The sequence below is a fragment of the Gymnogyps californianus genome, chromosome 15 (genome assembly GCF_018139145.2).
Source record: "Gymnogyps californianus isolate 813 chromosome 15, ASM1813914v2, whole genome shotgun sequence".
Lineage (NCBI taxonomy): Eukaryota > Metazoa > Chordata > Aves > Accipitriformes > Cathartidae > Gymnogyps > Gymnogyps californianus.
Window position 1 is genome coordinate 8,110,123 of NC_059485.1, and position 17,337 is coordinate 8,127,459.

Consider the following 17,337-nt stretch of genomic DNA (forward strand, 5'->3'; position numbering starts at 1 on the left):
TAGACTAGTTCACTCAGTCCATATTAATTTTGTCAACCACTGGTCTCAAACATGATGGATAGCTCAATTTCATCAGGAACATTTAAAGCCAGTGGTTCAGAAGAAGCCACGTATATTACAAATAATAGGTATACAGGCATCACACTGCAACTCAATTACAGAATGTCATTTTCAATTTTTGACATTTTTCCCTTTTTTAAAATGACATTTGATTTTAATCTTGAAAGACTGAAACATTATTTATCAAATCACTGCCCAGAAAAACCTATTCATTGCAAAGCTATATTTATGTCAAGTCTAACAAGTCCAAATTATAAAAGCTACTATACTCTTTAGCTACATTTATACACTGCAAGAGTTGAAGTCAGCACACACTTTGTAGGCAAAGATGTCAAAAGTTGTCTAAAAGCAATAAACTCATTAAGTATCAGTGACCAAAACTGTAAAAGATGAAAAAAAAAACCCACCACCCAAAAAACCCCACACCAATAAAAAGCCCCCACACTAAGACAAACATAGGTTACATGTGTGACTATGCTGTAGTTTGGTTACTAAATGAAACTGAATTTTGTATCTCTTTCACTTTAGTAAAAAGTTAGATTGTGATGTTTTGTATGTACATTTAAGTTAATCTTTAAAACGCAATTAAGCACCAGAATACTCCAATTATTTAAATATATTAAACTAAAATTAATTAAAAAAATGTCTGACATATCTAACACATTATACATTGGACTGTGATTAGGGGAAGAAAATTAAAGTATGAAACATTGACACATGTCATTGGCATTAAATAATATGCTGACAAAATTCCTCCTACTGGGAAGTCCTGCACTGATTTAAAAGGAAGCAGGATAAACCAGTAGGTAAAATCCCATGAAGAATACGTTGCCTAGACTAACCACTGTCCCTAAATTAGGTTGTTCTAGAGACACTATAAATTTTACATACACATTTACGTTTAAAGAATTGTCATACTTGGGATGTGCAAGAAGTTGGTATAACGCATGTTTATTATCATCCAAGCTCATCATAGCTACTAAAAAACACTTGATTACTTCCCACGCTTGCCTCCGATAATACGGTTCTGTGTTAGCACTCTTCAAACAGTCCAGAGCAGTCTCAATTGCCTATAATGAAAAAAAGATAGATAGTAACCAAACACTTCTTCTTCTTAATATTTACAATAAGGTGATTAATCAAGGGAACGGTTTCTTTAATACATATTAAAAGTAACTTTAAAAGTATGTACAACTTGGACTGCCTGAGTTAAGAAATGCAGAGAATGCCTGAGAGAGCGGACTTGAAACTATTATGGTATTTGCTGTGCTTTTATAAATGCAAAGTTTCAGGGCAGACACATTTATTTCCACGGTCAGAAAGCATTTGAAGTCATGAGTGAGGTACGCTTTCATTCTCTCTCTCCCCCCTTCAGAAAATTTTGCTCACCTTCCCTCTAGCAATAATTGCTGTTCCTAATCCCTATATATTGTAGGTATACAATGCATTTATACACCTCTATAAATGGTACCAAAAAATGTTCTATCTTACAAATTACTTTGTCATATTTTCCATACAAATCAAGAGCTACATCATACATGATGAAATGTCCCTGTAAGCAACTTCTAAACGCCATTTACTTAATGGAAATAGTACTCTTCTTTTCCTTTGCAAGAAGATTTAATACATTTGAGAATAATTCAAATATTGCAAGAAGATTTCAGAATAATTCAAATAATCTCTTAAGATATGAAAGCGATGAAAAGGTGGGGTACATCTTTTTGGAAAATTTCTATTTTGCATATATGTAACACACAGCTAGATACTTTTTATCCTTCCCCCCAAAAAAAGAAAGGAAGAAATTAAAAACAAATGAGACAGGCAATTAAGTAAAAAAACACATAAACATTGTTTCGGAGTGCACAAAATAAGGAATTTCAATACCTGATCAATTGAAAATAAAATCTAACCATGCATGCTTGAACATGATTATGCAGAAAAAGTCTCTGCTACAAAGAAGCAGGCATTTTCCTTTTTTGAAAGGAAAACCATCTTTCCACTTACTGACTTAACTAGTTGTCATGCCATCAATGTTTGAACCACCTTATCAGCATCTCAATGAAAAGAACAATGAATTTTACACAGACCACAGAAGACTACCAAAGCGCTGAAAGAAAACACGGATTTCTCATTTTCAATTTATTCCACTTCTTTTTCCTTTTAATTTGACATTTCCTTTTTATAGATACAAAGTATTCAGCAGACAACATTGTTTCTTGGTCAACACCAAGAAGCTGAAGATCGTTCCATATCATTGATCAACATGTTAGATGCATAAATACTTTGGAAAACTTGGTTTGAATTAAACCTAGCGGGATAGGAAAATGTCAGCAATTACAGTATTTATATGTATTCAACTCATCAGTTTCAGTACAGACGAGAAATCAGTAAAGCTATCTGCATTTTAAGAATCACTTTTCCAAGCTATTTTTAAGCCTGTTGGCTGTATGGAGCCAAAGAGAGCCAGCTGCCTGTAAAGAAAATTGTTTACTACATTCAGATCATACCTACTTATGAAAGTGTAATTGAAAAGGTAACTATTAAAACTCTACAGGCCAAATTAACTCAGAATCCAGCTTCATTGTCAGATCCCAAGACATAGACACAGATTAGATTGCTGTAATTATCACAAATGCTTAGTTCTCACTACACAGATTGTCGGATGAAAGCCAGTACAAGTACAAAGTGATTTTGCAGCTCTAAGCGGTACTATACCCAACCTAGAGACAACAAACAAAACCAAATCATTGGAGTCATTAGAATAATCATCACCGAAGAATTTCTACAATAAGTTTTTGGTATACTCCAAAAAGAAAATAAGGAGGTTTTAGAGTAGATTCCCGCTCCTAATCTAAGCAGTACACCAAAAGTTAGGAAGGGGAAAAAAAAAAATGCACAGAAAGCATTTACTTGTGCCAGTTTAGCTCCCTATCCTATCAGTTTATAAAAGCAGAACAGCGTGTTTAAATCTATTATTTTAGGGGTGACATATAAAACAGTTTAAAGGGAAAATAAAGAAAGAACAGGTTGGCAAGGTTCTCCTAATTTTGCATGTTAAAATGAAGCAAGAAGTTAGTGTAGGTCTACCTGCCTTATATGGAGACTCGCAACTGATCACTACATAGTAAAAAAGCAAAAAAGCTCTTTGCAGTGATTTCTGAAACAACTTTTTGTCCTTTACCTGCCAAGTCTGGCAACTCAAAAATTACTTGAAACAAAAACAAAACAAAACAAAAACAAGTGGGTTTAGATTCTGTTTCGTCATTACAACATAAATTCATTAGAAATCTCTTTGTCTAACTGAAGGGATATTAAAAAAAAAAATCAGGTATGCAAGAGATCCTAAAACCTACTTTTAATTACGTAAATTCTATAATGTTAGATATTCATTAATTCCTATCTGGAACTGGCAGACATACCACGTATTTTATCAAGGTTTTACAAGCAAATAAACTTCCAAAAAATCTGTAATAAAGGAAAACTGAGTAAGATGGTTTCTCAGCACAGAAAATAACTTAAGCCCTTACCTTTTCCATTGGTAGCTGAATGGATGCTTTACAGTCTGAAAATTCAATTGTAATACTGGGTCCTTGGATTTCTGTGACTACATATTGTAGTTTCTGTGATTCTTTTAACATCTTCCTGTTACTTCCACCAAATTTACCAAGTACACGATAAGCCACATGAGAAATGCTGTCTGCAGGATTGCGCAGTGTACGCCACAAAGCCTGTTAAGTATTTTAAATGTTACATGGTCAGACCCAGTCTCACTTCAAAATTTTTCAAGTTGTAATGTAAAAAAAATGTGAAGGAAAGCACTTATTCTTGTATCTGGGTAATCGATCCTGCATAACTTCCAGAAAATACTTATCTAGATTGAATAAACACAGTCTCAGTTCACAACAGTTCAAGTGCTTTGTAACAAGGTTCTCCTAAATGCAGTTTTAGATTAGATTACTGTGATCAGCTACAAAATCTTTGCGGCACTGAAATGTAATTTCATGTTTATGACTAATATTATATAAACAACATTATGAATTAAAAAAAAAAAAAGGCAGGCCAGTTAAGGCTGAAGTGAATTAACCTCACAGAGCTAGTTTTGAAATATAAAAAGCAAATAAAGTATATTTAAAGGATAAAGTATATGCAAGCACTGTATTAGTGGAAACAGCCACATTTAAAACATTGTTCCAAATTTTAGCCACATCATCTTCACTGTATATATAAGACTCCATATAGCTGTCAATCATGATATGCTGAAGATAATTAGCTTTTCTTGTTTGTTTTTTAAAAGATTAACAAATTCTAATCATTTTCTGTACCAACTCATCTTAAACATAGTAATATTCTTGCTATTGAGTCCCAAGTCTTAACTTTAACCCCTTAACAGGGGGTATAGAAGAAATTATTAATTCACTTCTAAATTTTTCAGAATTTTCAGTTTAATGGCACAACACCACTGGCCTTTTACATACAAATCAGACTGGTATGGTTCTCATGACAGAGTTTTCAAGTTTTTATAACGACAGGGTCACATAACTTTCTAATAATATTTAGCGAATCAATGACCTCTTGTGGTCTAACAGGAAACAACATGTTTACCTGCATTAGCTCAGCTCGAACTGGCTGAATGTGATCATACAGAAAGTCTGGCTGCAAGTTATCCACGCACAATTCAAGAGTTCTTAAGCCTTGGCTAACCAGCGTCTGAGATCCATTGAGAGCCGACACCAAGGGATCCATCAACATTGGCAGATAAGGCAGTAATGAGCTCAAACGAACTGGCACAGTGAGGCAGAGCTCTACAAACAAGTCTTTCATGTGTTGTTTATGAAGGCCACTTTGCAACATATTGAGTCCTGAAAATCATTGATAAGTTATACACTCAAAGGAAAGAGACAGTCCACAGTTTATTGTTAAAAACTGCTATTTCCTAAATTCAGAATAACCTGACATTTTTAAATTCTGTAAAGCTTATAGCTCTGTAAATAATGTATTTACAAAATATAATACCATTCATAATTATAACTTACACCTAAGGATTTTATGCAATGAATGCTTTTGTAGGTACATGCATATAAAAAAAAGAATATCTATGCATATTCTAAAATTTAGACTCAATAAAGTAGCATTTGAACACAGCAGATGAAAACGAGGAAAAGATAATTTGACTCAGCCTTGCATGAATAAAAAAATCCACACAGAACAAATTGTTTTTAAAACATCTGGAATCCTGAAAAGAAACATTAGATGAGTTCAGGTACATTCACTGTCCCATACCGACTAAACACATTCCCCAACTTATTTTTCTCCCCATCAAGATTTCAAATATTCCATAAACCTAGCTAGCACTTCTACACTGACATGTATTTTACACAATGGCTTACAGATAACATACATATTTGCTAACTACAATAAAATTTGCCCCTACAGTTGTAGATGGGAACCACAGGATTTCACATTCCTGGAATTGTTCTGATTAGCTTGTCCTTAGGTTTAAGTAGTTCTCCACATTTCCTTGCTCATCCTCTGTATCTCTGGAACACAGTCCTTGCAAGCACAAATGCTCAATTAATCAAACTGATTGTTATTTCCATTTCTTTTTGCAAACTGACACTACTTGCATTTATATTTATCATGCACTTGCAGGTGCACACACATGCCCTCAACTGCAGAACAGCCAGAGCTTCTCTGTAACGTTCTTCCCACAAAACCGTTGATGGCCTGGCAACGTTGCTTCTCCTATTACTCTTATTCCTCAATGCTTTATGCTAACAAAGTTATCCATAGCAAAAAACGAATGAAAGAAACAAACGAAAAAAACCCAACAGCCCCACAATGAAAAGCAAAAAAACAAGCAGCAGAAATTGTGAAGCAGCCAAAACTATGGAGCCTGAAGCAGCTGATAGTAAATGAAAATAAGCCACGTTCAAGATACTTAGATCAACTGCTAAGCTCAAAATCAGAAGCTACTTATCAGGGTTAGGGCTTTCGTTTTGTTTTTTTAATTACATAACATAACTTTATTACTACTATTTACATAAAAAGATCAGAAACTGGGGTGGGGAAAGAAGGTATTGTTCTACCTTGCAGTAAGTTTGGTAACAGCGGCAAGAATTCTTGATATAACAGATCATGACTGCCTCCTCCAATAGATCTGAACAGTGCTCTGAGCAGCAGGAAATAGTTATAGGGCTCTTTGGCAGTCTGTGCAAGTTCCATAGAGCTGTTCACAATCTTGTGCAAATGTGGCTATAAAAAAAATAAAGCTTGAAGATTAATAAAATATCAATTTTATCGTCATAGTACTGTACAAGAGTTTAGCATGAGACAAGTTTTTCAGATCAAAAACCTTCAGCTATTCCAAGTACTCAGATATCACACTAATTTTATACTGCTGTTGAAGAATTGTTAAAAAGTAAATCTGTATTTGAACAGTACCAAGAACCCAGAGCATTCCTTAATTAATTAAACCTTGCTTTCATATTAGCCAAATGATCAAGTCTGCTTGCTACTCCAAGCGGTAACTTTATTAAAACAAAAAACCTTTTGCAAATCTGACACAATGAAAAATATTTGCTCCACAGAACCTAGGGATGTGTAGCAGAAATCAGAAGTGTCAGAATGACAAGAGAAGACATTTCACACTATTAATTTACTCCTGATCTAACTTCATCACTAATTCTTAATTTTTGTGAATGCTAAAATTTCACTTTGAAAGCAAACTTTTACAAGTAAAAAAATGATTACAGAACTGGTGGCCTTTCTAGAGCAGAGGACATTAACAGTTTGCAGGAATCATTAAAAATAGTTGATAAATACAAGGATTCTCACAGATCAGGGACAAACAGTGACACAATTCTGGATTTTACTAACATCTAAAAGCTTTCTACATTGCTATGCAAATGCTGCAAATAGCCTTCATCATTCAATTAAATTGTCTCCCCAAGGCCCATATCATCAGCCCTGCAGAAACAAAAAAAAAAAGTAACAGAAGCGTGAAACTGTGAAGGTAGTAAATCACACTCCGTAAATTGGATCTCCAGCTTATAAAATCCAAATGACCTTGATTCTGATGACAAACTAGAAGAACTTAAGCAAGATTATATGAATATTGCTTCATATTACTTACGAATATAGCTTCATATTACTTTTATCTTTCAAAGAATCTGGAAAATTAGTAGTCCCTACTCTGTTCTACCCAGAAAACTGAACTAATCCTGCTGTAACAAATCGTTAAGCACAGAAATGATTATCACACAGTTACCTCTATCAGAAATTTTGTTTATTCTACGGTAGAAGGAAGAGAAATGGAGAGAAATGATGAGAGAAGGAGCAGGGTTCAATTAATATCTTAACATTTTTCCTGGATATAGGCAGCTGTTACTTTTATGAGAAAAGCACACTCTTGCTTCAAGCTCAGTATTTCTAAACTCACTGAATAATGAGATGATCTCATCAACACAAATAGATCCTTGGAATACACAGACAATATGTTGTCAATAGAAAAAATAGCATTCATTAACCCAGACTTTTCAAGAGCACAGAAATATCTAATTCAAGAGGTACATGTCATTGAATATGACATGAATGAACAAGATTCACCAACACACAAAAAAGTGACTCCAGTCTAAGCAAAAGCCTTAAGTTAATATGGAAACAAAGGGGGAAAAATATGCAAGAAGATATGCATATCCTGACCATGAAGTTACACAGGTTTATGGCAATCCTAATCAGACCACAAGCACATATCAGTCATTTATACTCAGAATTAGTACATCACTTCATAGTTTCAAATATGAAGCAAACATTCACAGAAACCCTCTCTTATAAATATGGCAACGTACTTGGCATTTGGAAAAAATGGAGATGTATCACTAATAGTGGTTCAAACACGAAAAGACTATCAAATGTTAGACAGCATAAAGCTCCAAGTTTCTTCAGACATCTGAAGAATGCATTGAGTCAAAACAGATTTTTTTTGGTTTTAACACAAATGACCTTTACCTTCAGCATTTGTTCATTTTCAGCTGCAAATAGTGAAACTGAGCCAAAGACTAACTTGAACAGCTTGAGATACAGATTGGAGAGTTCCACATTAGAGCCCATTTCTGGCAGCCGATCCAGAAGATACTCTACCAAAATCGTTGCAAAGAGGGCAGAGGTAGTAGGGTTTGCCAAGAAGGAATTGGCAACAATCTATAAAAGGAAACCACAAAGGAGTTATTGTTGCTGTAATGAGAAGAACAGAGAAAAGAACACTATCTATTTAAAACAAAAAACTAAGACAAATTTCTTTCCCCATCTCCACTGTTACCCAAGTGATTCAGGTTATCCTCAGTGGAAAACAACCATGCATATAACTTAAGTATTCAAGTTTAAAGTTTAATTTTAATTGTGTATTATAGGACTTGCGTTCTGTAAAACAGTAGAACATTAACACAACACCTGAACAAAACAAGAACTCCACAATGTTCAATACTTTTCAAGAATAAAGTCCATTCATATCTTCTAAACTGAAGTGCTCATGTTTGTATTGCATCACTTAGCCTGGAAAGTTTTTGAAAATCCATCTTTACAAAGTATTTTTATAGACTGCTTAAAATCCTGCATGCTAATTTCAACATTATTATTTATAATTCCATTTTAGCCTTATGCACTTCAAGGCATAGGCTATTTTCTACATGTGGTTTATGATCAATTGAAAAAAGTAAACAAAAACATAATACCTGAAGAGCATAGTTTTTTGAGATTCTCTCCACCATATAAGGAACAGTAGTTTGAAAGATTTCTTTAAAAGTTAAAGGGTTCATCATTGTGAACACACCAGCAAAATGCTCCAGAACTTCCTTTTCCTCTTTCATTCTGACTGTCTGACAGTTTGCTACTCGAACATATGTCTGTCCATTTCCTGCTATTTGGACCTACAGCAATTGAGAAAACACATATATTGGTTACAGAATTTGAGTAACTTTTTCCCCACTATTCTTAAAATACCTTTGAAAAAAACTGAGATTTTACAGGTTTCACATGCAAGCCCCATACAATTAGAATTTGGGCACAAGAGCCAACAGTGACAATAAAAATATTAAAATAGAGTGTTTTCAGCACAAATTTTAAAACCATGAAATCAGGAGTGGAAAAAGACAACAGCAGGAGATATCATAGTGTATTTGTAAAGTTACTTAATTCCAAATCATGTACATTTACATTTCATCAGTACTTTGTGTAACTACAGAAGATAAACATAGCCATGTGAATGCTTCAACTGATAGCTAAACTATCTCTTTGAAGAAAAGATTTAATCCACTACATGAAAGACAATTATTTTTAGTCTGGCCAGCCTCCATAAACACACACAATAACGGCTGTTAAGAAAATAATTTGTTCCTTGCAAGTGATAAATACTTTGAAATTCACAAAATTTCCCAATAGCTGTGGTCCTCAAATTAAAGACTCAACGAAAACATACACACGTGAAATTTGTCTTTTAGCTGGCAAATAAATCCTTATTAAAAGATCTAATACACAGTAACTGTATAAATAAAAGTGCCAGGTTACATACCTGATAAATATCTAAAGCTTGCATTGCGTATTTTACCAGTTTTATATAGATTTGAGTCTCCTTAGGTTGCAGCTGCTTATTGGGAATGAATTGTGCTTCTGAAAGAAGATAAAGAATAAGACAGTAGTTAACCATTAAAAATACTATTTGCTTTCATGCTAGAGAGTTTTAATTGTAGAATTACAAAAGATAAAAGTAATTAAATATTATGCAGTTTTACCACCAGGAGCTTTGCATGATGTTATGCCCCACGTGATTGTCTTGACACCACAGACCAAAGTTTTCACTAAGCTTCGGCAATCTGTGACCTGAAATGTCTGTTTATCTTCTTTTTCTTTCTCCCCTTGTTTTTCAAATACAGGTACTGGTGCAGGGGCCACTGGAGTGGCTGGGGCAGGAGATGGAACGGGAACAGGTGCTGCATTTGCTGCCGTCGGTACTCCAGGTAATGCGGCTTCAGCAGCCCCAAGTTCAGACTGTGGCTTGCATTTTTTAAAAATTACAGAAAGCTGGTATCGTGCTATAGTGTGAAATTTCAAAACAAAAACCTAAGGCACAAAAAGGAAAGGCAAATGAAAGAGCAGGGAGGGGGAAGAAAAAAGAAAATCAGTTTCTTCTTCAAAAATCATTCTAAATTTAATAATACTAATACTTCAAGTCAGCATACTGAGATCAATAAAATTTACAACTATTTCTGAGGTCATTCAAATGACAGCAAACATTTTTAAGCGTATCAATAAAGCAGTTTGCTTACTATTAGCAAGTTCCAAAAGTAAAAATATTTCCTGAAAACTAGTAAAACCATCAACTAAAAATTGATCTCTCTATAATTCTACTTAATTTAAAATGAAAAGCTACTTGAATTCATTTTTTTAAATAAGACTTAATATTTCAGTCTATAAATATTTACTATTAAGCATAAAAAGCTCAAGTTTTTCAGATGTATACATTATGTATGTCAGATGTATTAAAAGATGTATACATTATAGGTTTAGGTTTTAGTTTTAGGCAGCATATCAGATTTAGAAAGCAATAATCAATCCTGCAGAACAGTGGTCCCCAACGTTTCTGCCTCTTGGCTGATACTAAACAAGGGACATGTTGCACAAGGTTTCAGTTTAAAGTTTTCTGTACTTCCCAGATTTTAAGTCTAGATCTACTTGGCTTGCTCAGGTATTTCACTACCACCACAGTTCTGTACGCTCCCTTCTTCCCTGGATGTATCTTCTCTGAATTCACATATTATTACAAATTTTAATTTGATAAACAAATGACCAAACAACTGTGCTACATTACAGATTTTTTAAAAAGTAGAAAAAAAGTAGAAGTTTATTTGGAAGACAAACCCTACTAGAAAGCTACTTCAGTTTGAGAAATCTGGAATAAAGGACCCATTACAACGCATAACATCAAGATTTTCCACTTGCACTGTCACTTGTATTTTGTATTTAGGATGAAAGCCATTCATCCTAAACTCCTGCTACCTAAACTACTGCCCTGAAAAAGTTCAGGGGCAATACCAAATAACCTGGAGATGACTAAAATAATTAAATCTCTTCCCTGGTGCATTCAGAACCATGACAGTCTGTCAATGACAGAGAAGAGTCAAAGATGGAGGGGATCCAATACATTCAGAATTCCTAGATCTCCCTTTCTAAAACAAGCAGCCATATGGCTTCCTCAGTTATGTTACAGTGTTAACACCAGTTTGATTTAGATTTCAAGAAATGCTCTCACATCCCAAAATAAGATTATTAAACTAGTATTTACCCTAGAAGTGTTTTACTCTACAATTGAGTGCATCTTCATGTTGTGGCAGGAGAAACACTAGGCAACCTTTTTCCATTAACAACTTGGCTACAGCAAGCAGGTTGCGTTTCACTTGTACTACCCCATGGATGACAGCTTTTCGGGTGCATTCCTGACTTTTAAAAATAACCAAAAAAAAAAAAAAAAGCCCCCAAAAAGTCCTCCATGTAAAGAAGATCCTTAAGAAGCATCAGTAGGTCTTGAAAGTGCAGATATTTCACATTTTACAAATTGTATTGGGCTATGCCAAGGACCTGTGAGATAACCCTCTTTCAGGGTTTTTAAAAAAAAAAAAAAAAAAAAAAACCACACACCACAAACCCACAACCCACACATAACCAGAAGGCATTAAAAAAAATACCATTCTTACACACTCTTAAGCCGGGAAAAAAAAGGAGATTACAACTCAAAATTTAAAAGAAAATCTAAAAAAATAATAATAACTGTTCATCTACCCCCAGTATCATACACATTCAGTTTCCTGCTTTGAAACAAGTCATTGAATGAATAAGCTGAGTTGGCAAAGCATCTCCGCTATACTTGAAATATTATCCCAGTTGCATAGCATTTTAAAAAGCCCTTCTCTGAAGCATTAAAATGAAATACAGTATGCAGACTGTTTCTACATATTCTCATTGCTGAAGAAAGGAGAAAGTAAAATGTGATTGACAACATACTATAAAATAAGATATTCAACTTATCAAATGTTTTAAACAAATCAATACCTCCAGCATTCTCATAAGAATATCTCTACCATTTCCATTTTCCTGTTCACTTTTAGACCGGATACAGTCTACCAAATTTAGCAGAAGCTTGCAAGACATTGTCTGGATACTGCTAGGCAACGACTCATCATCAATGTTCTTGGCAAATAGCTGGACAGCAAGGGAGAGATCATTGAGCGGTAAATGCTGACGGACATGATGTACCAGGTCTGCCAGTGTACTATATGCAAGTGGTCTATCAGTAAAAACAAGAAATTAAGAAAACACGTTGAGGACAATATAATTGTTGTTAACTGGACTTAACCAATAATTACTGCCTGGAGCTATTTCCAAGATTCTAAATCCAAATTTTCTATTTTTATATGCAAATCCGGAGTTCACAAGGCTTTTTCAACTACACAAGAGGATTATAACCTGTACAATCTAACCAAAGATGCATTAACCTGTCCCACAACACTAATATCGCCTCTCTGATCTTTCTTCCCCCATTGCTGAACATCCCCAGCAGATATTTTCATCTACATACAGTTAAGAGCAAATTAGCATGTTTTAAGCCACATTTTAAGCACTGTTGGTAAGCTGTTTCACGATTAATCATTGACGATTCATGATTTCAAAAGTAGTTATGAAAACTGATGAATTTTTAAAATCATTTCTTTTCAAATACCAGCTTTAACCATCTAGTAGAGCAAATACTTCTAAATGTAATACATGTTGTCAATAAGGTACACTTGATACTGAAGCAAGAGGAAATGATTCTCCTATTTTAATTTGGTCAGCAAAAGCACCTAAAAACTAGTAGACAATTGAAGACACAGAAAGTAAAGCATTCTCCCCATTTATTTTTCTCAATTATGAATGAAAAAGTTTTAAGGTACTTATTGACAAAACAGTTTAAATCTCATTCAGATTTTACACTGGAGACAAGATTTAGGCTGTTTTGTGAAATATTGGGAAGATATTGAGTTGATTTCACTGTGACCATTGTTTTGGTTGTGCTCTGCAATTCAAAAAATGAAATCATTTTCATTCACCCATTTATCTCATTTTGCCCTACACTCATGCTACCATGCTGTGCCATCGAAGCGTTAAACAACGACGACTCTTTACAGCAGCAGAAGCCCTTCCAATATTAGAATCTAATAAAATTAGTTATTTAAAGCAAAGATTTAGTAACCTATACAGACATTGTTGTAAATATTAATAAACCTTGAAAAAAAACCAGCCCTGGCAGGCACTCAAATAGCTATTCCAAACTTTCTGTCATACCTCAGTGTCTCTCGGGCAGTGTATCCAGAGCCAATTAGTATAGATTCATCAAATAGCTTGTCCATACATGGAATAAATTCTATAATTAAAAAAAAAAAAAAAAAAGAAAAAGCTATACATATGATGGGCAAAGGAAATAATCAAAATAAAATAGTTAAGCATTAAACCACTTAACTTCGGTATTTAAACCTAAGTCAGAAAGTGGTTTTATTATAAAATTCATTCCTGAAGCTTATAAGAGGCAGTGTCATTCACAAGGAAACTTCCAATTAACCTCTTGTGACTATGAACTCCACTGACACTTGGCCCTTGAGTAACATTACAGTACACAGTCAAAGCCACAGCATTGATACAACGAAAACAGTTACATCCAGAAAGAGACAAAATGCTTGTATTATATTCAACTTTGCAGAACTTTTTAAATGTAACTAATGAGTTACTGGAAAGGACAAGTTTGGGCAACACTATACAACACAACTCTATTTTGTCTGGCATCTTACCATACAAGCTCTATCACAAAATACAAGGAGGACTATGTGCAACTTGGGGTCCAGGGAAAAAAAGGAAGATTTCAGTAACAAAATCAAGTGACAAAGCAAGACCAAAGAAGCATTTTCTTTTTAAATATAGAAATCAACAAGTTTACGGAATTGATTAGGTCACTCCACCCTAAAGGCAGATGATGGAAACGGCAGGAAGGATTAACTGCTCCCACCTCCAAATAATGCAACAAGCTAAAACTTAACAACAAATAAGCAAAAAGTCAAATAAAGAGAAAGAGGAACATCCAGCAACCTTCATTCCCCACAGATTTCCAAACAATATTAAAGATAGAAATCCAGCATTTTCTGAATGAAATCTGAAATGGACAAGGAATCAGTGAGGTCCACTTAAATGAAAGGGACAACGTGGTAGCTGTCTTTGCTTTAAGAGAATGTCACATTCTGCAAAAATACAGAGGAAGAGAAAAGGAGGCCATCAGCATTGGTTTTTTGAGGGGGACAGAAATCTGGAAGACTTACAGTGGAAAAAGCAAATAAAGAATGGGAATAAAGATTTTTAGATGCAAAGACAGTCCATTATTTCACAAGGCAACCACCACAGCAGTCATGATGCGAGAATAAATTCAGTCATAGCCAACCAATAATACTGTGGAGAAAAAAGCTGAATCAAAAAGACGGTTGGAAAGGAACTACCTTTGATCATCAATCCACTCTGTTTGAAAAAAGGAATTAGTCTTAGATGCACCAGTTTAGCAGAGCAAAGAGATTAAGACACAAATCCTGACAATGAAAAAAAGCAAAGGAAATGCAAATTGAAAAACAGTAATGAGTTTTTGTGTACTGAACACATTTAACATTAATATTCCTATGTTGTGTTATTACTCTTACTGTGAACTAGAGAAATTACAGCAAAGCAAGCAATAAGACATTGTTTACATCTGTGCTGGTTTTGGCTGGGACAGAGATAATTTTCTTCACAGTAGCTAGCATGGGGCTATGTTTGGGATTTGTGCTGAAAACAGTGTTGATAACACAGGGATGTTTTCATTATTGCTGAGCAGCGCTTACACAGAGTCAAAGCCTCTTCTGCCTCTCACACCACCCCACCAGCGAGCAGGCTGGGGGCGCACAAGAAGCTGGGAGGGGACACAGCCGGGACAGCTGACCCCAACTGACCCAAGGGATATTCCAGACCATAGGACGTCGCGCTCAGCATATAAAGCTGGGGGAAGAAGGAGGAAGGGGGGGACGTTTGGAGTGATGGCATTTGTCTTCCCAAGTAAGTAACCGTTAGGTGTGATGGAGCCCTGCTTTCCTGGAGATAGCTGAACACCTGCCTGCCGATGGGAAGCAGCGAATGAATTCCTTGTTTTGCTTTTCTTGCACGCATGGCTTTTGCTTTACCTATTAAACTGTCTTTGTCTCAACCCATGAGTTTTCTCATTTTTACCCTTCCGATTCTCTCCCCCACCCCACTGCGGTGGGAGTGAGCAAGCAGCTGTGTGGTGCTTAGTTGCCAGCTGGGGTTAAGCCATGACAACATAGGACCACTGACTGAACTCTCTCATTAAACTTCATAACATAAGAGTATTTTATGTTGAAATTAAGAAATGTTTACGATGTCATTAGAATTCCAGAAACACCATACAAACCATTCTAGCTTTTTGAAATGCACATCTTAGTTAAAATTCTCAGAAGAAATAGCTTAATAGGGATGAAAATAGGCAAGTTTCTAAATTCAATTTGAATTCTATCTTCTAAGACAGGTTTTAAAACTTCCATCTAATATTTATGTGCACACCACATTTTGCTGATATGAAGTATTTTTAGACAGGGGCAGTCTTTACAGTGATAACAGTAGAGAGAGTGAGTACAGTTTCACCTCTACCCTCTCTTTTAGGAATCAGAAACAAAGTTCCACGCAGACAAAATGCATCACAATAAGATACACGGCATTATTTGGCAACTCTCAATCAACACAGAAGACTCAGTTTGAACAATAATGCCAACGGCGACACTCACAAAGATGAAACGCTTCAACACTCGTTTTTCCAAATAAGTTGAACTGCACCACCAGAATGACCGAAGCCTTATCTTCCACAGATCTCCACATGCTTTACATCCCACTTCTCCTTTACCTCGTACTCCTTATTCCTCCTGCGATACCATGTTCCCTCTTCTCCTTAACGTTTCTAAGCATTTCCTCCTCTACACCCACTTTGGGGATGCCAGCTAGCCAAGAGCAGGGCTGGAAGGATGCATTATCAACATGTATGCTAAAACGCCAGCCAGCTGACCAAGGGCAATGAATTGCTAAGCTCACACTGCTGTTTATTCCACCAATGGAGACAGTAACTCGGGTTTTGTCCACTACCCAAACACTAAAGTTCACAAAGGATGCAGAATGCCATATCTTTAAGACTTCACTCCTCTGTTGAATTTTGTTGAAACTGGTCAAGTTCAGAAGTTATTAAGGAGAAGCTGAAAAATGTAGAACAATTAAGCTAATTTCTTTAGAAAAATAGCCAAAGAAACAGCTTTCCATGTGACAACAATACTAAATTCCAGAACTAGGAAACATGCTATTTTTTTTTAGCAAGCTAACAATACCTGTAAGACGTCATACTGCCCCATAATTGCTATTAGCAGAAGGAAAAGAAAGGGGACCACACAGTAAAGATGAAAAGATATGAGTTAATATTTTACAAAGCACGCTCATCTCCAATTTTGCAATTCTGCCAAAACAGAATATATCCACCAAACCTAGTTAATTTAGGCAGACCAAAAATGGCTTTTCTTTGCTAGAGGCAAATACTATGAGCTGAATCAAACATATGGTATAAGGTTTTGACAGAACTACTTCCACTCAGGTTAACAAATATTTTAAAGTATCTATACAATTGTAGGCACAATTACAAACCAACACAAATGTTTATCATCAAATGGTAATTACTTGGACCAATAGATACTTGGAAAGCTAGAAAAGCCACTTATTCACTATGCCATCTTATTCAGATGATTTTTTTTTTTTTTAAGAAAAAAGAAAAAAGGCAAAACAAAAATCACACCCACTCCCAAAATAATCAGAAGTATGTAACAGTCCAAAACAAATAACAGGCAATATGCCTCTTAAATACACAGAAATAGTTGAAATCTTTCCAGTTTACAGATACATTTTTAAAAAGTACTACATACGGCTCCTCAAGTCTGTTGTCAAGATGTGCTTAGCAGCAATCAGAAGCTCCTTCCGGAGGTGCGCGGTTTCAGCTGGACAATTGGAGAGCAACTGCAACATTCCTTTTACCATTTGCTGAGAATATTTAGCTACTAAATCCTATAACAAAAAAATAACATGAATTAGTATGACATTCTATTTTAAAGGCCTGCTTTACATTTGAAAAATAAC

The 17,337-nt window shown here is 35.1% G+C and overlaps 1 protein-coding gene across 1 annotated transcript in view; it reads right to left on the reverse strand.

Annotated features, from left to right (window-relative positions):
- TRRAP (transformation/transcription domain associated protein) overlaps positions 1-17,337 on the reverse strand; it is a 102,092-nt gene that overhangs the window by 75,143 nt on the left and 9,612 nt on the right. Inside the window, exons 11-21 of the mRNA XM_050906188.1 lie at positions 17,127-17,265; positions 13,429-13,507; positions 12,160-12,394; positions 9,846-10,173; positions 9,626-9,723; positions 8,790-8,984; positions 8,068-8,259; positions 6,147-6,312; positions 4,663-4,919; positions 3,588-3,788; positions 979-1,130 (exon numbers count right to left, since the gene is read on the reverse strand). Of these exons, the coding sequence (XP_050762145.1) occupies positions 979-1,130; positions 3,588-3,788; positions 4,663-4,919; positions 6,147-6,312; positions 8,068-8,259; positions 8,790-8,984; positions 9,626-9,723; positions 9,846-10,173; positions 12,160-12,394; positions 13,429-13,507; positions 17,127-17,265 (2,042 nt within the window). The remainder of the gene's footprint in view (positions 1-978; positions 1,131-3,587; positions 3,789-4,662; positions 4,920-6,146; positions 6,313-8,067; positions 8,260-8,789; positions 8,985-9,625; positions 9,724-9,845; positions 10,174-12,159; positions 12,395-13,428; positions 13,508-17,126; positions 17,266-17,337) is intronic.